At 44.7% G+C, this 24,240-nt stretch overlaps 1 protein-coding gene across 5 annotated transcripts in view; it reads left to right on the forward strand.

The window, feature by feature from the left end:
• The window catches only part of arhgap29a (Rho GTPase activating protein 29a), a 71,440-nt gene that overhangs the window by 22,101 nt on the left and 25,099 nt on the right, over window positions 1–24,240 (forward strand). For 3 of the 5 annotated variants that reach the window (XM_046292512.1, XM_046292513.1, XM_046292514.1), the window contains 6 exons: window positions 10,581–10,724; window positions 17,506–17,602; window positions 17,965–18,037; window positions 18,418–18,478; window positions 22,570–22,725; window positions 24,175–24,239. In XM_046292512.1, coding sequence (XP_046148468.1) covers window positions 10,581–10,724; window positions 17,506–17,602; window positions 17,965–18,037; window positions 18,418–18,478; window positions 22,570–22,725; window positions 24,175–24,239 — 596 coding nt within the window. Of the gene's footprint in view, window positions 1–10,580; window positions 10,725–15,618; window positions 16,153–16,362; window positions 16,503–17,505; window positions 17,603–17,964; window positions 18,038–18,417; window positions 18,479–22,569; window positions 22,726–24,174; window position 24,240 lie in introns of those variants that run through there. The other 2 variants (XM_046292515.1, XM_046292517.1) reach the window with 2 other exon arrangements.

The raw sequence follows: 24,240 nt of genomic DNA on the forward strand, positions 1-24,240 counted from the left end.
CAGGTGGACTGGGGACAGCAAGGAGTCATCATGCCAGGTAGTCCTGAGGCATGGTCCTAGGGCTCAGGACCTCCGAGAGAGAAAGAAAGAGAGAAAGAGAGAATTAGAAAGAGCATACTGGATAAGACAGGAGAAGTACTCCAGATATAACAAACTGACCCTAGCCCCCCGACACATAAACTACTGCAGCATAAATACTGGAGGCTGAGACAGGAGGGGTCAGGAGACACTGTGGCCCCATCCGATGATACCCCCGGACAGGGCCCAACAGGAAGGATATAACCCCACCCACTTTGCCAAAGCACAGCCCCCACACCACTAGAGGGATATCTTCAACCACCAACTTACCATCCTGAGACAAGTCTGAGTATAGCCCACAAAGATCTCCCCCACGGCACAACCCAAGGGGGGGGCGCCAACCCAGACAGGAAGATCACATCAGTGACTTAACCCACTCAAGTAACACACCCCTCCTAGGGACGGTATGAAAGAGAACCAGTAAGCCAGTGACTCAGTCCCTGTGATAGGGTTAGAGGCAGAGAATCCCAGTGGAAAGAGAGGAACTGGCCAGGCAGAGACAGCAAGGGCGGTTCGTTGCTCCAGAGCCTTTCCGTTCACCTTCACACTCCTGGGCCAGACTACACTCAATCATATGACCCACTGAAGAGATGAGTCTTCAGTAAAGACTTAAATGTTGAGACCGAGTCTGCGCCTCTCACATGGGTAGGCAGACCATTCCATAAAAATGGAGCTCTATAGGAGAAGCCCTGCCTCCAGCTGTTTGCTTAGAAATTCTAGGGACAATTAGGAGGCCTGCGTCTTGTGACCGTAGGTATGTACGGCAGGACCAAATCAGAGAGATTTGGGAAGTAGGTGTCATGTTTTGTCATTTATTATCATGTCTTGTCTCTGTGCTTCCCTTCTATTCGTTTCCCTCTGCTGGTCTTATTAGGTTCTTTCCCTCTTTCTATCCCTCTCTCTCCCCCTCCCTCTCTCCCTCTCTCGCTCTCTCTCTCTATCGTTCCGTTCCTGCTCCCAGCTGTTCCTCATTTACTCTTTTCACACCTGTCCCCTATTTTGCCCTCTGATTAGAGCCCCTATTTCTCCCCTTGTTTTCCGCTTCTGTCCTTGTCAGATCCTTGTATGATGTTCGCTATTCTGTGTCCTGTCTCGCCCTGTCGTGTTTTACCTTCTTCAGATGCTGCGTGTGAGCAGGTCTCAAGGTCTGCTACGGCCGGTGCCTTCCCGAAGCAACCTGCAGTCTGTGGTCGAGTCTCCAGTCAGTCCTCTCTACTGACGAGTGGAATTCTGTTTTCCTGTTTTGTTTTCACCTTAATAATATCCAGGATTATCACTTTTGTCTAGAACTGGAATAAAAACTCTGTTTTCGTTAAGTCGCTTTTGGGTCCTCATTCACCTGCATAACAGTAGGTACATATACTGAATATATATGCATTACCAGTCAAAAGTTTGGACACACCTACTCATTCAAGGGTTTTTCTTTATTTTGTTTACTATTTTCTACATTGTATAATAATAGTGAGGACATCACAACTATGAAATAACACATATGGAATCATGTAATACTAGTAACCAAAAACGTGAATATATTTTAGATTTTAGATTCTTCTAAGTAGCCATCCTTTGCCTTGATGACAGCTTTGCACACTCTTTGCATTCTCTCAACCAGCTTCACCTGGAATGCTTTTCCAACAGTCTTGAAGGAGTTCCCACATATGCTGAACACTTGTTGTCTGCTTTTCCTTCACCCTGTGGAACAACTCATCCCTAACCACCTCAATTGGGTTGAGTGTACCTTGAATTCTAACTAAATCACAGACAGTGTCACAAGCAAACCCCCACACCATCACACCTCCCCTCCATGCTTCACGGTGGGAACCACACATGCAGAGATCATCCGTTCACCTATTCTGCTTCTCACAAATACATAGCAGTTGGAACCAAAAATCTCAAATTTGGACTCATCAGACCAAAGGACACATTTCCACTGGTCTAATGTCCATTGCTCGTGTTTCTTGGTCCAAGCAAGTCTCTTCTTATTATTGGTGTCCTTTAGTAGTGGTTTCATTGCAGCAATTCGACCATGAAGGCCTGATTCACGCCGTCCCATCTGAACACTTGATGTTGAGATGTGTCTGTTACTTGAACTCTGTGAAGCATTTATTTGGGCTGCAATTGCTGAGGCTGATAATGAACATATCCTCTGCAGCAGTGGTAACTATGGGTCTTCCTTTCCTGTGGCGGTCCTCATGAGTTTCATCATAGCGCTTGATGGTTTCTGCGCATGCACTTGAATAAACTTTCAAAGTTCTTATTGCCTGACCTTCATGTCTTAAAGTAATGATGGACTGTCATTTCTCTTTGTTTATTTGAGCTGTTCTTGCCATAATATGGACTTGGTCTTTTACCAAATAGGGTTATCTTTTGTGTACCAAACCTACCTTGTCACAATGCAACTGATTGGGTCAAACACATCAAAATAAGGAAAGAAATTCCACAAATTAACTTTTAGCAAAGCACACCTGTTAATTGGTATGCATTCCAGGTGACTACTTCATGAAGCTGGTTGAGAGAATGCCAAGAGTGTACAAAGCTGTCATCAAGGAAAAGGGTGGCTACTAAGATTTCAAATATAAAATATATTTAGATTTGTTAACCTTATTTTGGTTAATACATGATTCCATATGTGTTGTTTCATAGTTTTGATGTCTTCACTATATTCTACAATGTAGAAAATAGTAAAAATATAGAAAAACCCTTGAATGAATATGTGTCCAAACTTTTTACTGTACAGTATATACAGTATATCCTTTTTTGTATGGTTGTGCTTTATAGATTGTTTATGTGTTTGTGTTTATTCTTTACAGAGTCAAATGTGTTCTCCAGGCCTCAATTGTTCCTTGACTAGCGCCATTCATTCTCACTGTCAATAATTCTAATGTTATAACTGTATCCACTGGCAAATTGGGAAAGAGTGAGGTGATTGCAGTGCTGCCTGCCTGCAGTAATCGTTTCTGATCGTTTCTAAGTAATATAGTAGATGGAAAGGATTGAGTATTTACATTCATGCACTTTGTAACTTTGTAACTGTGTCCCAGAAGCATTTCACTGCTGGGCATTTCCTCGTCATGTGAGGGAATGTGCCTTCCTAATTTAGGAGACACAATGACCAGTTGAGAGTTGGGGACAATTTCATCGTAAAACGTTTCCTTGGTGTTAAATATGGTCTCTAAACCAACTTTTAAGTGTATACATTGATGGTTTGGATTTTCGCAATGCTAATGTCATATTTTGGAATTATTCCGTTGGTTTGATAGCGCCAGGCAAGCTCAGTTGAGTGCAGATAATTAACAAATACTATTTGAAACCAGCATTTGTCTGCCTCACACTACTCTGGCCGCTGGACTGGTCCACCTGCTGGGGTGCCTCTTATAAAAGGCTTACAGTGTCTGTTAAAAGTTAAGCAGGCCTGTTATTTTCTGCCCTTTAAAGTTTGGACACAATAGTTGATTTTGTTTATTAGGAGGAGCCTGCCTGTTAGTTAACGTTCACGGAGTTACTGCCGTGGAACGTCCTACACAGCGAGCCTTGGCTTTTAAATCACCATGAGTTTTTAGCAGCTTTTGGCAATGAGCTCAGCTACACTTCGGTGTGGGTCTAACATATAACGTTTAGCAGACATTTTATAATGTAAGTGTAAATTATGCTGTTGTTTCTTTCTGTGAGAATCACTCGAAAGTATTGGGATGACGCCATCTTGAAAAATGGAGATGATAAGTCATGCATCGATCAGTCCTCTAAAGCTCTCAAGGCCTACTGTCAGTAGACTATAACTGATTACGGTAATGCACTTCTTTGACAACCCTCCTACCTAAGCCCTCCTACATAAGCTCTCCTACCAAAGCCATCCTACCAAAGCCATCCTACCAAAGCCCTAGGTGATTATTTGAGGGGGGAAGTCACAAGAATGTCCTGCTGTAGGTTGACTCAATGGGCCACACTGAGATTGGTCGTGTGATTGACGTTAGTCATGGCTAACATGGGGTGTCCAGACCCAGCACCGTAATTTAGCCCAGATAGTGCTAACTCTCCCCAAAGCTATGTTAGCCTATGAGCTCCTTGTGTTTAATCGGGCCCCCCCCTGAACCCAGTTGTGACATGTTTAGTGATTTCACACTTGCTTTGTACCGTGAAGCTCCTCTGTCTTCTCAAATGTTTTGAAGCATAAATAATACGTTGCTCCCATGATTTTCATCATGCATGACTGAGCATATCTAGAGTCACAGGAAAAGGAATTTTGCCAAGTCATATCGGATGGATCCAACCATTAGAGGCCATTGACAGTTAGGTGTTACAAGAGAGGATCATGACATGATGACATTCGTGCTAAGGATCATGAAAATCTGTTTTTTTTTTGTTGCTGAAAATATTTCCTTCTGTCACTCCATGAACAAATAGTATTTTTTTTCGAAAGCATTAAGACATCACATTTTTTCCAGACACATACTTGCTATATTGTGTTTACTTCACCACCATGGCCTTTTTAAAATCTTTTTTTTGTCCTTTACCTCCCTTATCTCACCTCATTTGCTCATCTCATTTGCTCCCATAGACTTATTTTTCTACTGTATTATTGACTGTACGTTTGTTTTACTCCATGTGTGTTGTTGTATCTGTCGAACTGCTTTGCTTTATCTTGGCTTTATCTTGGCTTTATCTTGGCCAGGTCGCAATTGTAAATGAGAACTTGTTCTCAACTTGTCTACCTGGTTAAATAAAGGTGAAAAAATAAATACATTGGATAAGAGAGTGGGACATTTTAACATATTAAATTAGATAGTTTTTATTTTTTCAAAAGACTAGGGTGTCCCTGGTCTATGAGAAGCAACTATTTCAGTTGCGTCACCATTATATTGAGGAATCTGTTATGTGGAGCCTAGTGCATGGTAGATCCATACATAGGATCACTCAGGCCTTTTGAGCGACATGACCTCTGTTGGCGAAAGAAATGCCTATTTGAATGCCTAACTCATTAGATAGCTGCCTATAGAGTCGGAGGGGCTTTGAATGTTTTCGTATTGAGGTGTCATCTCGATGGTGAATGATCCAACAATGTTTTTATTATGGATCCCCCCCTCACCCCTTGCGCTCGCCCCACTTCCTAACAAGAGACACAGCCAGGCTGGAATGCAGTGGTTTCCATGACGCTAATGAAGTAAAAATGTGGCGATGTGGTTCTGGCAAGCCCTCTCCTCTCGCTCCCTTGGCCTCTTCATTGGAATGGGAGACTGATCCCTATAGCTTCTATTCCCAACAGAGCGTTCCCGGGAATGTCTCTCTCTGTTCTCCCATAACCTGGCTAAGCTTGGATGTGGGTTTAAAGGGGCATGTTTGGGACAAAACCCAGGGGAGGGTACCACCACCGACCAAACAACCTCGCTTCCTCCCGCCCGACCCTCCCTCCCTCCTTACCCCAGCACCCCTCCTTCTCCTCTCCCTCTTTCCTCCTGTGAAAAGTGAAAAGCCTGGCGTTGTGATTTATTGTTCCAAAAAATGCTTCATGTGGCAGGCAGGCCCTCAAGCAGACAGGCCCCACTGTTTGCAAATGGCCTCTGAGACAAAAGGAAAGCTTTTCCCACTCAAACAGACTCTTCTCAGCAAACTGATGGTTTTCCTGCATTGTGAAAAAAATGCTCCTTTCCTGGCAGCTAGCATACTATTAATTTGTTTTTCCTTTTACCAAATCTCATAATTGTTTTGCTCTAAAACTTTTGCACAGTAAGTAAAACAAAGCGGCTCTTCCAGTTCCCAGTACTCTGAGTGAGGGTGGTTTTCATGGTGACACTGTCCCTCTCATCCATTGTGAAATAAGTCTCCCAGGCATGTGGCTGCAACAGACAGGGGTCTACACCCCCTATGCTGGGGAGACGTGTGGATAGCTGGAGGTCCCTGCCAGGGCTTGGGGTCCCTGGTGGGAACAGGGTTCTGTCCCATTGTGCTCCTCTCTAACAGGGAAGCACAGGGTTAAACCATCAGCCTCTGTACATCATCCTGTGTCCTGCTGGGCCAGTGGACTAAACACAATGTCCTTCTAGTAGCTCCACACAGGATGGCCTGGACGTAAAGACCAAGCAACAGCCATTATGAGGCGCCGGCCATCCTGCACCTGCAGAAGGAAGAGCCTCTGTCTCATTCAGGCTTTTTAATCTGCACCACCTCCAGACCTTGGAGGATTCTGTTACTCTGTGTCTATGTGAATGGGCCATAAAGTACTGTATGTGTTGACAGACGGTTCAGGCCACTGTGTGGGCATTGTCATTCAAAGTGCATTGTCTTTAAATAGGGGTCTAATCTAACCCCTTGCCAATAAAGACCTGGAGGTTTGGGGCGGCTGGCAACCCTGACCCACCCAATGATGTACAGTATATAAACCCCTGATTGCTGATGCTATTTATTGGCAAATGAGAGGCTTTGAAGCTACTGGTTAGCCATATTGGCACTTCCCCAGAAGAAGCAGTCCTTCAAAGGAATGTTAAATGTATTAAATGAAATGTATTTAAGTGTTGTGTTGTTGTAGTGGGGACAGTAACATTTACAACAACAAAAAAGACTTTAAGGAAAATGTTTTTTTCCTCTTTTTTTGTACATTTAGCTCATATTGTATAATTTAAAAGTATACATTAAGGTGTGTGTGATATAATAAACGTGCCAAATTCAAAGACGTAGACATTGTTGAATGCATTGATATAGCTTCCAAAATATTTTTCTTACAATGGTAGTTCAGTCAGTCATGTAGTATATATATAAATCATTGGACACACCTGATCATTGTGTGTTTGCTGGGTTTTCAGTCTTTTCCAATCTAATGGGTGAGGACCCAATCACACACTAGCTTGGGAAAGATGGTACTGCAGGTCTGTGAAGCAAAATAACACAGACAGAAAGAGAGAGAGATAGAGAGGAGCGGGAGACAAAAAAGTGATAGAGTGGGAGAGAGAGAGAGAGAGAGAGAGAGAGAGAGAGAGAGAGAGAGAGAGAGAGAGAGAGAGAGAGAGAGAGAGAGAGAGAGAGAGAGAGAGACAGACAGACAGACAGACAGACAGGTAGCCTGTGGTGAGCAGCTGCACTCTGCTGAATGTGCTCCTTCGAGGGGAACACCACAACAGAGTAGGAAGTTGGGATTTTATGAATCACTCAGCTACATTCTTTTTGCATTACATTCTTGTTTCATTATGATCTTGTCCCAACATACCCATCAGACCAAATAGTCTTTGTTAAACCTGTAGACACACAGAACAACATCATAATCTCCATAGACAGAGATAAAGTAGGCCTGTTTAGGAAGTACCCCCACCTTACATCCACTCCCTAATGCAGTTCCAGCCTGCTGGATAATGGGGCTCAGTGTTGTGCATTATGGGGGCCAGAGGCACACTGCGAGGCTCTTCCTTGCAGGAGCCAGGCTCAAACATTTATTTTATTTAATCTTTATTTAACAAGGCAAAGTCAGTTCAGAACAAATTCTTATTTACAATGATGGTTAACCCCAGCCAAACCCTAATCCGGAAGACACCGGGCCAATTGTGCGCCATCCTATGATATTCCCAATCACGGCCGGGTTGTGATACAGCCTGGAAACGAACCAGGGTCTGTAGTGACAGCTCTAGTACTGAGATGCAGTGTCTTAGGCCTCTGTGCCACTCGGGAGCCCAAAACATGGCAGAAGCCAGGCTGAAATCAGGCTAAAACATGGCAGAAGCCAGGCTGAAATCAGGCTAAAACATGGCAGGAGCCAGGAAAAAAAATGTCAGGAGCCAGGCTGAAACATTGCAGAAGTCAGGCTGAAACATGGCAAGAACCAGGCTGAAGCATGGCAGAAGCCAGGCTGAAACATGGCAGGGCTGAAACAGCAGAAGCCAGGCTGAAACATGGCAGGGCTGAAACATGGCAGGGCTGAAACATGGCAGGGCTGAAACAGCAGAAGCCAGACTGAAACATGGCAGGGCTGAAACAGCAGAAGCCAGACTGAAACATGGCAGGGCTGAAACAGCAGAAGCCAGGCTGAAACATGGCAGGGCTGAAACAGCAGAAGCCAGGCTGAAACATGGCAGGGCTGAAACATGGCAGGGCTGAAACATGGCAGGGCTGAAACAGCAGAAGCCAGACTGAAACATGGCAGGGCTGAAACAGCAGAAGCCAGACTGAAACATGGCAGGGCTGAAACAGCAGAAGCCAGGCTGAAACATGGCAGGGCTGAAACAGCAGAAGCCAGGCTGAAACATGGCAGGGCTGAAACAGCAGAAGCCAGACTGAAATATGGCAGGGCTGAAACAGCAGAAGCCAGACTGAAACATGGCAGGGCTGAAACAGCAGAAGCCAGGCTGAAACATGGCAGGGCTGAAACAGCAGAAGCCAGGCTGAAACATGGCAGGGCTGAAACAGCAGAAGCCAGACTGAAACATGGCAGGGCTGAAACAGCAGAAGCCAGGCTGAAACATGGCAGGGCTGAAACAGCAGAAGCCAGGCTGAAACATGGCAGGGCTGAAACATAGCAGGAGCCAGGCTGAAACAAAATTAAGAGAAAGCACCAGGTTCTCCAGACACAGGAAGTAGCTGTGGTTTGACATCCAAAGAAGATGGATGGAGGCGGTTGCCATGAAACTAGGTATGGTTACCATGGAGCTGGGGAAGACTCCAGACATCCTGTAGAGAGACTGTTGGCAGAGCAGAGATGCTGCCGGGAGTTTTACAATATACAATCAGTTGGTTTTGTAGAATCTGTTGAATCTGTTACTGTTGAGCCAATGAAGGGTTCTGTTCTCTCTCGTATTCGGTCTGATGTTTATTGACATCATCCAATAAAGAACATTGATCTGGGGTTGGTTCACTTGTTGTTTTGACTTAATTACGAGGTCACTTGTTGGGCTAGTGGATGTTGTTGACTTGTGACTGGTAGTCCTTATAAAGTCGTCACGTCATGCTGTTAGATGTAGCTAGTGGTTGTTACAGTAACTTGTTCCCTGTGGTTCTATTATGAAGCAGTCGCTTGTTGACATTTACTGTTGGTCCATATGAAGCAGTCCGACAGTCACCTACTGGTCAGCTGGCTGTATTTCCTGGTTGGAGGACAGCTGGCATTGTCATGGCGATGGCAGCCACATCCACCCAGAAACATTAGTTCCACCGCCGGCCCTTTTTGTCCCGCTCCAAAAAAAGAGGGGGAATGAATAAAAGAAAAAAGGGGAGACGGCTAAAGTCTCCCTGATCCCCTTTTCCATACGCGGGGTAATCCAGGGGCGACCGTCAGCACAAATGTGGCTTTGACAGGGCTGCGAGTGTGTGTGTGTGTGTGTTTTGACTCTGACCCTCTCTGTGGCTCTCAGTTTCACTGGGCTCTGGGACAAACAGTCCTCGGTGGATACTGCGAGGCTGTGTCAGTGGTGGCATTGCCACACTCACTCGCCTGCGGTGGTGGATCACAGATTCAAGGGAGTCGTAAAAGCATCTGGAGACTGTTAGATTAGTCCTTTCTGTCCTCCCATTCAGCTGCTTTCTGATGAGCTCACCCTCTAACTATGTGGTGTATACATGAACAGGCTGGTTGAATACCAAAGTGCTCCTGCTGTTACCATCTGTAGAGCCAGGCAGCACTGTAGTTACTGACACATTAGTAATGGTCTGTTTTATTATGGATGTGTCAACACTACACATAAATACTACACTAACTACAGGAAGACCACTACAGGTCATGTTTAGTTATGCATTTAGTTATCAGGTAGTCACATTTACCGTCACACCTGAGTCTGCTAAGGCCTCTTTCTCTCAATGGTTAACACCTAGTGTTAGACCCACATGTCTGACTAATGTGAATTAACACCGAGGTGGAATTGCTTGACTGGGGTCTCTTTATATTGACACGTGTAACTCAGAAGTCCTTATCATACGTTGTAAACATTAAGAACACCTGCTTTCTCCATGACAGACTGACCAGGTGAATCCAGGTGAAAGCTATGATCCCTTATTGATTGAACCCGTTAAATCCACTTGAATCAGTGTATTTTTAAGCCTTGAGACAATTGACACATGGATTGTGTATGTGTGCCATTCACAGGGTGAATGGGCAAGACCAAAGATTGAAGTGCCTTTGAACAGGATATGGTAGTAGGTGCCAGGCACACCAATTTGTGTCAAGAAAGGCAATGTTGCTGGGTTTCTCATGCCGAACAGATGCCCACACGCATCAAGAATGGTCCAACATCCAAAGGACATCCAGCCAACTTGACACAACTGTGGGAAGCATCGGAGTCAACATGGGCCAGCGTCCCTGTGGAACGCTTTCGACACCTTGTAGAGTCCATGCCCCGACGAATTGAGGCTGTTCTGAGTGGGACTGATTTACATGTTGAAGAGATGGTTCTCTTTACAGTTGTGTCTTTGTGTCTTTTCCCTCCAGATAAAATGTGCCTTATACAGTATATGAATATGAACAAACACTGCAGCCATTGTGTTACTGAGATGGTTCTCTAACAGTCTTGTCTTTGTGTCTGTTTGTCCTCCAGAGCACCAAGACTGTCTTCACCAGGTAGTCCATGAGCGTCTGGGGGAGCTGCTGCGCGTGTTGAAGGCCGTCATCAGCAAACACCAGACCCTCAACTCTGTGGACATCCTCAGTGCTGCAGGCACCGTCATCGCACAGGTCAAAGGTGAGCAGCACTCCCTAGAGCATAGAGACATGTCTCAAACACACCCCGACTCTCTGTCTCTCTGTCTCCTTCTCTCCCTGCCACCCTGTCTCCCTGACTCATTTTCCTCTTGCCTCCCTGTCTTCCTGCCTCCTTGTCTCCCTGCCTCTCTGTCTCCCTGCCACCCTGTCTCCCTGATTCCTTGTCTTCCTGTCTCCCTGCCACCCTGTCTCCCTGATTCCTTGTCTTCCTGTCTCCCTGCCTCCTTGTCTTCCTGTCTCCCTGCCTCCTTGTCTTCCTGCCTCCCTGACTCCTTGCCTTCCTGTCTCCCTGCCTCCTTGTCTTTCTGCCTCCTTGTCTTCCTGTCTCCCTGCCTCCTTGTCTTCCTGCCTCCCTGACTCCTTGTCTTCCTCTCTCCCTGCCTCCTTGTCTTCCTGCCTCCCTGACTCCTTTTCTTCCTGTCTCCCTGCCTCCTTGTCTTCCTGCCTCCCTGACTCCTTGCCTCCCTGTCTCCCTGCCTCCTTGTCTTCCTGCCTCCTTGTCTCCCTGTCTCCCTGCCTCCTTGTCTTCCTGCCTCCCTGTCTCCCTGCCTCCTTGTATTCCTGCCTCCTTGTCTTCCTGTCTCCCTGCCTCCTTGTCTTCCTGCCTCCTTGTCTTCCTGCCTCCCTGACTCCTTGCCTCCCTATCGCCCTGCCTCCTTGTCTTCCTGCCTCCCTGACTCCTTGCCTCCCTGTCTCCCGCCCTAATGGCTCACAGTCCTTGCCTCCCTGTCTCGCTGACTTCTTGTCTTCCTGTCTCCCTGCCTCCTTGTCTTCCTGTCTCCCTGCCTCCTTGTCTTCCTGTCTCCCTGCCTCCTTGTCTTTCTGCCTCCCTGACTCCTTGCCTCCCTGTCTCCCGCCCTAATTGCTCACAGTCCTTGCCTCCCTACTGTACCTCCCCCGTACTGTACCTCCTCCAGGCCTCATTTGGCTGGATTAGGTCTGGAAGAAGGTTTGTGCTTCAGCATTACAGGGCCAGCATGTTTGTCTGTTTAGCAAAACTCGAAGATGTATTTGTAGCAAACCTTTGAAGATGAATTCACTCTAAATATCAGAACTTCGCTCAAATAACACACACAGTATGTATTCAAACCCCTGACTGTAAAATACAGACCATGTATTATTTGAATGTTTAAATTTGAATTCCTATTGAATCCAGTGGTAGGAGGGAGAGGAGTGTGTTTGACTCAAAGACTGAAGTCTTTGTGCTTTGTGTTGCTGTCCTGAGGGAATAGGGCTCAGGAATCCCATTTATCTCCTCTCCCCGAGATTATGATCAGCCATGGAGGGCAATTCTTCACTTGGCCCGCGCACAAGAATCTCTGAGTGGAGTATACCTCTGCTCAATTGGAATTGCATAGCAGCCTGGCCCTGGTTTGACAGCATAGTTTTGGCAATGCTCTATGTTAGCGAAGTACGGTGACACACTGACCTGGAACAAAAGCTGGGGAGGTGTTTGTGTGTGTGTGGTAGTGATGTAAATACCTATCCTTCCTTCCACTCTAAATGCATTCTACCAAATGAATAAAAAGTGATTGAACCAAAGTCGATTCCAAGTGTTGGCTTACACTACGGTATGCAGCCTGGGTGCATTTCAAGCAGAACTGAAGGAAGCTATTGTATGGCGGCTTGGACAGAGACAGAGACAGAGACAGAGTGAGCGTTAGTGCTGGCTGCTGTCGATCTGCATGCTCTACTGTGACAGTTGGAAAGACTTCACATAGAGTCTGCTGTGGCTAGCTAGCCAATAGTCATGTGATGCTACTAATGGCTAATCTGGTTTCAAGGCTGTGGGGCTTTCTCTTGGGAGCAGTTTAATATTAACAGTGCTTTGTGTATATAGGAACAGAACAGCAGTATCACTGCTGAATCAAAATGCCATGTGCTTAAGGTACAAGCCCCAGTACACTTCCAAAAAACTAACCTGTTGTTCCTTCATTCTTAATTCCAAACCTCACCCTAATAACATTTATCACCACTAGAGGGCCAGAATATGTGTCCTCTGTACTAGACCCTCACACAATGAGGCTCACCAGGCTATACACATACTCATTGGCATCCTTCCTTCTTTGCCAACATTAGTCACTTCACACACACTCACACACACACACCTGGCCTGGTCCCCAGGTAATGTGAAACTGGAGTAATCAATTCAGGTATATTCAAATAAGAGAAAGTGGAATATTCAGGCAAATAAGAGAAAGTGGAATACCCTGTGCCTAGGGGGAGATAACAGGGGTATGTATCTCTCTGTCTCTCTGTCTGTGTGTGTGTGTGTGTGTGTGTGTGTGTGTGTGTGTGTGTGTGTGTGTGTGTGTGTGTGTGTGTGTGTGTGTGTGTGTGTGTGTGTGTGTGTGTGTGTGTGTGTGTGTGTGTGTGTGTGTGTGTGTGTGTGTGTGTGTGTGTGTGTGTGTGTGTGTGTGTGTGCGTCGGTGCATAGGTGGGTGTGTGTGTGTGTTTTGTGTGCATGTCTCTGCCCGCCCATACTGGCTCAGTGGATCAGGAACAGGCCCCATTCGCTCATGCCTGGCCTAATTCATGCTCTCATAGTGGGGCTATGACTTTCACAACACTGGTCTCTGTCCAGGGAGAGGAGACACACACCAGGAGGAAAGAGAGAGGGGGAGAAAGGGTATCTATCTATCTCAAGATAAGCAAGATATCCTACACATAGTCTTACAAAGATCTTTATACAATGAGCAAATTAAAATACTTTTTCTGTAGGTGGTGTATCACCCAATTAGCTAAGCCAAGGTATCTGAGAAGGACACCAAAATGATATGTGATGAACACCAAGACACCTGTCATTTCCTGAATGAAGAGATGTGGTTGTTTCCCCTCCCTACATTGGTACAGTGTATGGTTGCAAAGTTCCAGTAACTTTCCCAAAATGTAGGATCCCAGAATCAAGAATCCCAGAATGCCTCGCCTGGTTCACCAACTACTTCTCAGACAGAGTTCAGTGTGTCAAATCGGAAAGGCCTGTTGTCCGGACCTCTGGCAGTTTCTATGGGGGTGCCACAGGGTTCAATTCTCAGGCCGACTCTTTTCTCTGTATACATCAATGACGTCGCTTTTGCTGCTGGTGATTCTCTGATCCACCTCTACACAGACGACACCATTCTGTATACCTCTGGCCCTTCTTTAGACACTGTGTTAACTAACCTCCAGATGAGCTTCAGTGCCATACAACTCTCCTTCCGTGCCCCCCAACTGCTCTAAAATGCAAGTGAAACTAAATGCATGCTCTTCAACCGATCTCTACCAGCACCTGCCCGCCCGTCCAGCATCACTACTCTGGACGGTTCTGGCTTAGCATATGTGGACATCTACAAATACCTAGGTGTCTGGTTAGACTTTAAACTCTCCTTCCAGACTCACATTAAGCATCTCCAATCCAAAATGAAATCTAGAAACGGCTTCCTATTTCGCAACAAAGCCTCCTTCACTCATGCTGCCAAACATACCCTCGCAAAACTGACTATCCTACTAATCCTTGATTTCGGCGATGTCATTTACAAAATAGCCTCCAACACTCTACTCAGCAAATTGGATGCAGTCTATCACAGTGCCATCCGTTTTGTCACCAAAGCCCCATATACTACCCACCACTGGGACCTGTATACTCTCGTTGGCTGGCCCTCGCTTCATATTCGTCACCAAACCCACTGGCTCCAGGTCATCTATAAGTCTTTGCTAGGTAAAGCCCCACCTTATCTCAGCTCACTGGTCACAATAGCAGCACCCACCCGTAGCACACGCTCCAGCAGGTATATTTATTTCACTGGTCACGCCCAAAGCCAATTCCTCCTTTGGCCTCCTTTCCTTCCAGTTCTCTGCTGCCAATGACTGGAACAAATTGCAAAAATCACCGAAGCTGGAGAATCATATCTCCCTCACTAACTTTAAGTACCAGCTGTCAGAGCAGCTCACAGATCACTGCACCTGTACATAGCCCATCTGTAAATAGCCCATCCAACTACCTCATCCCCATACTGTTATTATTATTTTTTGCTCCTTTGCACTCCAGTATCTCTACTTGCACATTCATCTTCTGCACATCTATCACTCCAGTGTTTAATTGCTAAATTGTAATTATTTCGCCACTGTGGCCTATTTATTTCCTTACCTCCCGTATCTTACCTCATTTGCACACACTGTATATAGACTTTTTTTCCTATTGTATTTTTGACTGTATGTTTGTTTATTCCATGTGTAACTCTGTGTTGTTGTTTGTGTCACACTGCTTTGCTTTATCTTGGCCAGGTCGCAGTTGTAAATAGCCTACCTGGTAAATAGCCTACCTGTAAATAGCCTACCTGGTTAAATAAAGGTGGAAAAAAAATGGAAAAAAAGAGGGTACAAACAGGAAAACCGGAACCCTCCAACCAGGATTTCTGGAAAACTGAGTCATTTGGGGATGTTGCTGGAATGTTTCAACCATTACTCAGTCACATTATGCATGTGGGTCATTGAGGCATCAACATTACCATGATGGCCCCTATGGCCCGATGGCCCCCAATGACCTAAAGGCACCGTGGCCTGATGGCACCATGTCCCCCAATGGCCTTCCTCCTATGTCCTGGCTAAGTCATGTATGTTTGCTTCCATCAATATCTGTTTTGTCAGCAGGCTTCCCCCTGCAGTAGGCTCAGAGGTGGAATTTATTAGTGTTCGTTCAGGAGTCAGTCATGTGCTTTCCCAGTGAAAACAATGCCGTTTTTGCCTGATGATGTAACATCCACGTTTGGACTGTGGTTGGCCGGAGCGAGTGCTGGCATTGTGTTCTAGTGAGCTTCAGGATGTCCTGTGTTGCGGGGAGGGGAGGAGGGGGTAGGAGAGGACGTAAAGGCCAGAGAGACGCAGCGATAGCGTTCTAGGCAGAGGTAGCTAGCTAGCTGCGATCACAGACAGACTCTCCCGGGACCCAAACTAACTTGCACCACTAACTCTGCTGTCCCGTCTGAAAGAGTTCTACCTCTCATAAGAGCTTCTGGAACTTATGGAATTGGCTTGAACCCTGTACTGGAGACATTCCCTGGAAATAAATGCCTTATTAGGTGACACAAATGGAGATAAAGGAAGAGACTTGTGCGGCCATTTCCCCTGTGGCAGTTGGAGAAAGCTTTAGTGCATTAAAAGGGCTGTAGATCAGCTTGACCACTAGAGGCAGATCCCCCTTTGGAACCACTGAACCACGAAGGACCTACTGAGTAAGGAGTGGCTCTACGGTCAAGGAGTGGTTGTACCATACAGCCAGGAAGACCAACAGAGAAGAGAGAGAAGTCCTTGAGAGCAGCTTGGGTAGAAGGAGTTTGGTGCTACAACAACCGCCCGACTGCGGACCACATCATACACACAGACTGAATGCTAAAAAGGGTTCAGCCTCTGGAGGGCAAGCCTGGTCGTGGGTAAGTGGTGGCTGGCATTTGTGTGTGTGTTTTACGGTAAAGTTCCTCTTGTTCTATAGAGACAGGAAGCCTGCACTGTAAGAGCATAGAGAGCTGCTGGTCTCTCTCTCTCTTTGAGTCTCCTAGTTCCTTTGTCGCTTGCTTACCTATTTCCTGTATGACGAAGAGGATTCTAGAATGGAAACTGTTTGTGGTTCTTGTGCTGCTAAGTGTTGTTTGAACTGTTTGGAACTAAGTCTCCATGGTGCTCAACTAACTAGAGAACCTTCAACCTGGACAACCAATCGTTTAATTAGATAGAGCATTCTAATATATCTCATGTAAAAGAAGACAACTCAGAGAACTTTCTGGTAAGAAGAAGAAAAAGTGCTTTCTGCAATCCTTTTTCCTTGAACCAGTCTCTTGATCTCCTGCTCCCCTCCTGATCTCCAGACATCTCTATTGTTAGGCGGAGAGAACATCGACACTAGGGGAATGGCCTCAGGGAATGGCGTCACTGGCGACCCAAATGGAACCCTATTCTCCTATAGTGCACTACTTTTTACCAGGGTCCACAGGGATCTACCATACCGCTCTGGTCCAAAGTAGTGCAATATATAGTGAATAGGGTGCCATTTCAGATGTGGCTTGGGCTGCTGGTGCTGCCTGTTGAGCTCCTATTCTGGTTTATTTTCTCTCCTCCCGAGTGAGACAGGAAGTTTATTGTGGAGACTGATTATAGACCTATTTACATTGGTGTTTTCCCTTCTCTTTTTCAGTCATCACTTTGTTTAGACTTAAGGCAGGAAACAGTGTGTCTTTTCAGATTATAATTAAAATCAGTACTGTTTCAGTCAAAACTCTGCTTTTTCTTTCAAATCTCTACTGTTTCAGTCAAATCTCTACGGTTTCAGTCAAATCTCAAATCTCTGCTGTTTCAGTCAAATCTCAAATCTCTGCTGTTTCAGTCAAATCTCTACTGTTTCAGTCAAATCTCTACAGTTTCAGTCAAATCTCTGCTGTTTCAGTCAAATCTTTACTGTTTCAGTCAAATTTCTACTTTTTCAGTCAAATCTGTACTGTTTCAGTCAAATCTCTACTGTTTTAGTCCTTTCAGGCCTAACTATTTTGATTAAGTGTTTTGGGGATATATGGTGATAGAGACGGACTATTTCACAACACTCATCACTACTTCATGTTATGTAGGCTCTCAACCTGTATAGCAACATATTCGGATAATGATTAGTCTCATGTTCATGTAGGTTATATGTTTTGACATTACAGTGCATCTTGTCTTCAGTTCTGAATAGGTATAGGTTGTCCCAGTTATTTGTTTTCACAGTTTAGCCTAACTTGCTTCATCCGTTTTGACAGGTGTTAACTTCAAGGAGGTGAACGAGGAGAACAAGCAGAAGCTTTTCGGAGAGATATACACTTCCATCGACACATTGGCATTCACCTTTGGCAATGTGTAAGTACAACGTTGTAATAGCGATTGCAATAACTAGCTCTGTTTTTCTGACTCTTTATGGTGACACAAACAAACTATTTTTAAATAGGTACAGGGTATCCTTGTCTTACATCTCTAGATAATGTAATATTCTCAACCTTCAGTCTGTGTTTCCTTGCATAATGGCTGCTTGTGTTGTTGACTCTTAAAGTGTTGCCAACACTTCAGGGGAAGTTGCCCACACAACTACCGATCTAGGATGAGATTTGCCCTACCCCAATCCATACACTTACCATTGTTCTAAACACAACACATCTGACCCCAGACCAGTGCCTAGGGGTTATTTCCATGCCTTTCATTGTTGTTGTGTGTTCCTCTTTCAGAGTGTCTGACTTCCTTATGGGAGATGTAGAGAATGGATCAGCGTTGGGGCTGCCCCTGACTCGGAGAAGCAGGGTAAGACAAACACACAAAGATACATACACAACTGTCTGTCTGGACATGATGTATGTATTTACAGTAAACGCAGGTGATTGACTGTCTAAAGATACCCAGGATGGAGAGGTCAAAGGGTGTGGTGCTCTCAGGAAACAACAACATAACGCTGTATGATGGGGCTGAGAGATTGTTTCCTGTTTGAAGTGGAGGGTACTCCTGAAATACCTACAAGTGATTAATCACAGCATGACAGGGTGTTGATGTAGTTTGCAGCTTTTAACGATAACACAACGGGAAATTAAAATGCTCACTAGCCATGGTCATTCTGTAATGTCATGTACCATCCGGTTCCTTACTCATCACTGTGGAACCGTTCTGTCTATCTGTCTCATTCCCAGTCGTTCGAGAACCTTTCCGTGGAATCTGCAGTATCCGGGCCAGAGAAAGATGATCCGTCAGGTAACATGCACAACAACCACCATGACACCTTACTACTCCATCCACTTAACAACTGATAGCACTTCTCAATTTACGATGTACTCTATGACAGCTTGGCTTGGCTCTCCCTTATAAAAACATTACATATCGACATAAACCAGCCCTGTCTTTGTGGATTTTTGAATGAAAAATAATAACAATAAATTACATTTCTATAGCGCTTTTCATAGAATCTCAAAGCACTTCAAGAGCAAGAAAACAAACAAGCAATATACCATGACAGGTCAACCAATAGAGGCCAAGTCTTTGAAAGCTGCATGCTGGATGGAAAGGGTCAGTTTATGGCTTGAGCGAAGGGAGCTGGTCAGAGGATGGTAGATGACGGGGATGGATTCTGCTGATGATCTAGTAGAGGACAAGTCTGGGAACCAGCCTTATAGTCTTATAGCTACAGAACTTCTCCTCTTCCTCTCTGTGTAGAACCCACTTGGGGGATTCCTCAGCAGCTGTGAGCTCCAGAAAGTTAACCACGCAAAGTTCAGAATAGTAGCCAGTCGTCCTCATTACGAGCCCTCTTTCTCAGCACGGCTGTATTCCTCTGTCTGCAGTTCCTCTCACTCTTCAGGCGATTCCTCAAATGATGTTCTCAAAACAGCTGGAATTGGTAGCCAGGTGAAACAAAAAAAGACGGTACTGTGCTCAGATGCATTTTTTTAAACAAATCTAATTAGCCAAGTCAAAAATGGTTAACCAGTCAGTCAATCTGCAAATCCGTGGCTCAAAAATGTCAGATATAAGCAATAAAAACTAAATGTCATCAAAAACAACAATTGAAAGCCCCTAAAAAGAACTAAAGATGATTAGGTGTCAATGTGTTGATAGGCTATATGTCACTTGGGGTGACAGTACACCCAAAGAACTGTGGGGAGCATTGGAGTCAACATGGGTTGTGGAACACTTTCGACACCTTGTAGAGTCAATGCCCATACGAATTGAGTCTGTTCTGAGGGCAAAAGTGGGTGCAAGTCAGCGTCTGTGCCCAGTGGGATGGCTCTAGAAGAATTCGTTGAGCGAAAGTGCCTTCTCCACTCTCATCTTAATACAGCTCCATCTGTCAATCTGTGTTACGTCACTCTGTGTAGTCAACAAACTACATTCCCTCTGTTACAAAGCTAGGTGGCTAGAAACACGGAACCACCATGAATAGCTCATCGTAATATACCTACTACTGTACATACCATTTTATCTTCCTAATTATATTGTCTGTACACACCACATATTTATATTCTCACTCTAATACTGTGCCTTCGGAAAGTATTCAGACCCCTTCACTTTTTCCACATTTTGTTTCGTTACAGCATTATTAAAAAATGTATTACATTTTCCCCCTCATCAATCTACACACGATACCCCATAATGACAAAGCAAAAACAAGTTTTTAGACATTTTTGCAAATGTATAAAAAATGTAATACTGAAATATCACATGTACATAAGTATTCAGCCCCTTTACTCAGTACTTTGTTGAAGCACCTTTGGTAGTGAATACTGCCTTGAGTCTTCTTGGGTATGACGCTACAAGCTTGGTACACCTATATCTGTAGAGTTTCTCCCATTCTTCTCTGCAGATACTCTCAAGCCCTGTCGAAGTTTGATGGGGAGCGCTGCTGCACAGCTATTTTCAGGTCTCTCCAGAGATGTTCAATCGTGTTCAATTCCGGGCTCTGGCTGGGCCACTCAAGGACATTCAGAGACTTGTCCCGAAGCCAGTCCTGCGTTGTCTTGGCTGTGTGCTTAGGGTCGTTGTCCTGTTGGAAGGTAAACCTTCACCCCAGTCTGAGGTCCTGAGCACTCTAGATCAGGTTTTCATCAAGGATCTCTCTGTACTTTGCTTAATTCATCTTTACCTCAATCCTGACTAGTCTCCCAATCCCTGCCGCTGAAAAACAGCCCCTCAGCATGATTCTGCCACCACCATGCTTCACCATAGGGATGGTGCCAGGTTTCCTCCAGACGTGACGCTTGGCATTCAGGCCAAAGAGTTCAATCTTGGTTTTATCAGACCAGAGAATCTTGTTTCTCATGGTCTGAGAGTCTTTAGGAGCATTTTGGCAAACATGGCTGTCATGTGCCTTTTACTGAGGAGTGATTTCCATCTTGCCATTCTACCATAAAGGCCTAATTGGTGCAGTGCTGCAGAGATGGTTGTCCTTCTGAAAGGTTCTCCCATCTCCACAGAGGAACTCTAGAGGACTGTCAGTGTGATCATTAGGTTCTTGGTCACATCCCTGACCATGGCCCTTCTCCCCCGATTGCCCAGTTTGGCAGGGGGGGTCACCTCTAGGTTCCATTTAATAATGATGTAGGCCATTCTATTCTTGGGGACCTTCAAATGTTTTGGTACCCTTCCCCAGATCTGTGCCTCAACACAATGCAGTCTCGGAGCTCTACGAATAATTCCTTCGACCTCGTGGCTTGGTTTTTGCTCTGACATGCACTGTTAACTGTACGACCTTATATAGACAGGCATGTGCCTTTCCAAATCATGTCCAATCAAGTTGTAGAAACATCTCAAAGATGATAAATGGAAACAGGATGCACCTGAGCTCAATTTCGAGTCTCATAGCAAAGGGTCTGAATACTTATGTAAATAAGGTAATACATTTAAAAAACTGTTTTTGGGGTATTGTGTGGAGATTGCTGAGGAAATTGTTTTATTTAATCCATTTTAGAATGAGGCTAGAGCCTAAGAAAATGTGGAAAAAGTCCTGGGGTCTGAATACTTTCCGAAGGCACTGCCGTTCAAAAGTTTGGGGTCACTTAGAAATGTCCTTGTTTTTGAAGGAAAAGCACATTTTATGTCCATTAAAATGACATAAAATTGATCATAAATACAGTGTAGACTAATTGTAATTTTTGAAATAACTATTGTAGCTGGAAACTTCCGTTTTTTTTATGGGTTTATCTACATAGGCGTACAGAGGCCCATTATCAGCAACCATCACCCCTGTGTTACAATGGCACGTTGTGTTAGCTAATCCAAGTTTATCATTTTGACAGGCTAATTGATCATTAGAAAACCCTTATGCAATTTTGTTAGCACAGCTGAAAACTGTTGTCCTGATTAAAGAAGCAATAAAACTGGCCTTCTTTAGACTAGTTGAGTATCTGGAGTATCAGCATTTGTGGGTTTGATTAGAGTCTCAAAATGACCGGAAACAAATAACTTTCATCTGAAACTCGTCAGTCTATTCTTGTTCTGACAAATTAAGGCTATTCCATGCGAGAAATTGCCAAGAAACTGAAAATCTCGTACAACTCTGTGTACTACTCCCCTCACAGAACGGAGCAAACTGTCTCTAACCAGAATAGAAAGAGGAGTTGGAGGCCCCGGTGCACAACTGAGCAAGAGGACAAGTACTTTAGAGTGTCTAGTTTGAGAAACAGGACTGATGGTTGCTGATAATGGGCCTAATTTACAACATTAACAATGTCTACTCTGTATTTGTTTATTTTATTTTAATGCAAAAAAATGGCTTTTCTTTCAAAAACAAGGCCATTTTTAAGTGACCCCAAACCTTTGAACGGTGTGTGTGTGTGTGTGTGTGTGTGTGTGTGTGTGTGTGTGTGTGTGTGTGTGTGTGTGTGTGTGTGTGTGTGTGTGTGTGTGTGTGTGTGTGTGTGTGTGTGTGTGTGTGTGTGTGTGTGTGTGTGTGTGTGTGTATAGTCTGTCTCTATGTAGTCTCTATGGTATAGTTAAGGGGCCTATATAAGCTCTCCTGTCACACAGAGTGACCTATTAGCTCAGTCATATTAACACAGGAGGAGGCAATCCCTGTCTTGTCCAGTCTACTTAGCATTACAATGTATTACCAACACATAACCCAAGGTCAACAGGGACTTTACTTTCTGACAGATCTGACACACACACTGGTGCACATACAGTCATGCGCACTCGTACACACTCACAAACACACACATGCGATAGAGAGGGGCTTGTCCGTAGCTAGTTGCCAGTAGCCGTTAGCCAGTAGGTAGCAATGCTCGGTCTCAGGCCTAGGCCCACTAACTTCTTCTTCCCCAACCCATGGCGTGTTACCATTACCATCACAGGTCCATCGCCGCCGGCGAGGGCGGAGGAGGTGGATGGTGTGGACGTGGCGCTGCAGCGGAGTGAAGGCGGGGTGGAGTCAGCTCTACTATACGCCAAGGCCTGGTCCAAGTACACCAAGGAGCTGCTGGCCTGGGTGGACAAACGACTCAGTATGGGTGAGTCTCTCTCCCTCCCACTACCTCTAATACACATAGGATTAATACAGAGAAACATCTCATTATTGGTGAGTCGGAGCCACAGAATTAAATAGAACACTGTTATTAGATTATATATTATAAACCGTGTGGTTCGAGCCCTCAATGCTGATTGGCTGAAAGCAGTGGTATATCATTCCGTATACCATGGGTATGACAAAACGTTTATTTTTCTGTTTTAATTACATTGGTAACCAGTTTATAAAAGCAATAAGGTACCTCAGGGGTTTGTGGTATATGGCCAATATACCACGGCTAACGGCTGTATCCAGGCACTTCGAGTTGCGTTGTGCGTAAGAACAGGGGGTTGGTGTAAGCTATGTCACCGTTGGTATTTGGTATTTTATTAGGATCATCATTAGCTATTGCAAAATCAGCAGCTGTCTTCATGGGGTCCACACAAAACATGAAACATTACATAATACAGAACATTAATAGACAAGAACAGCTCAAGGACAGAACTACATACATGTTTTAAAAAGGCACACATAGCCTACATATCAATGCATACACACAAACTATCTTTCGGGGTTAGGGGTCTTTGCTGATCTTTAACTCCTTTTGCATCAGCTCTAGAAGTGTTTTTTTTTTAGCGTTAGCCTAGCATTAGCTACTATACATTAGCTTAGTTTGTCCTAACATTAGTTAAGGTATATTAACATAGTTTGTCTTAGCATTAGCTACTGTATATTAGCTTAGTTTGTACTAGCATTAGCTACTGCATATTACATTTGTTTTTCCTGGCGTTAGCTGCTGTATATTAGCTTAGTTTGTCCTAGTATTAGCTGCTGTATATTAGCTTAGTTTGTCCTAGCATTAGCTGCTGTATATTAGCTTAGTTTGTCCTAGCATTAGGCCTACTTGTATACAATAGTAGATAGTTTCACACCGGTTCTATATTGCCCCAGATATACAGTAGGACAAACTTGCATGGGTTTCACTACAGTAAACGCTAAACTTACCTAAGCACAGTGTAGTGTAAAATCTTAGAAAAGGGGTTTCCAAAGGTTCTTCAGCTGTCCCCATAGAATAACCCTTTTTGGTTCCAGGTAGAACCCTTTTTGGTTCCAAGGACAACTCTTTTGGGTTTCATGTACAACCCTCTCAGGAAAGGGTTCTACCTGGAACCAAAAGGGTTCTTCAAAAGGTTATCCTATTGGGACAGCCGGAGAACCATTTTAAGTTCTAGATAGCACCTTTTTTGCTAAAAGTGTAGTAGTGTGATTAGTCATTTGTCATCAGGTCCTCTATTTGGATGAATAGCTTACTGGGCATTTGTGGTTTTTGTCCTGTACTTAATCACTCAATGTCTACATACTAAACACAGGGACAGTAGTTACTTAATCATGCTGTATTGAACATTTATGACATAACCAGGCTAGGCAGGTAACGTTGAGTGTCTGATTGCAGATATCGAGTGTGCGAAGAGCTACGCCAAAATGGCAGAATCAGCGAAGACACTCGCAAGTCAACAGG

The sequence above is a fragment of the Oncorhynchus gorbuscha genome, linkage group LG12, assembly GCF_021184085.1.
Source record: "Oncorhynchus gorbuscha isolate QuinsamMale2020 ecotype Even-year linkage group LG12, OgorEven_v1.0, whole genome shotgun sequence".
NCBI lineage: Eukaryota > Metazoa > Chordata > Actinopteri > Salmoniformes > Salmonidae > Oncorhynchus > Oncorhynchus gorbuscha.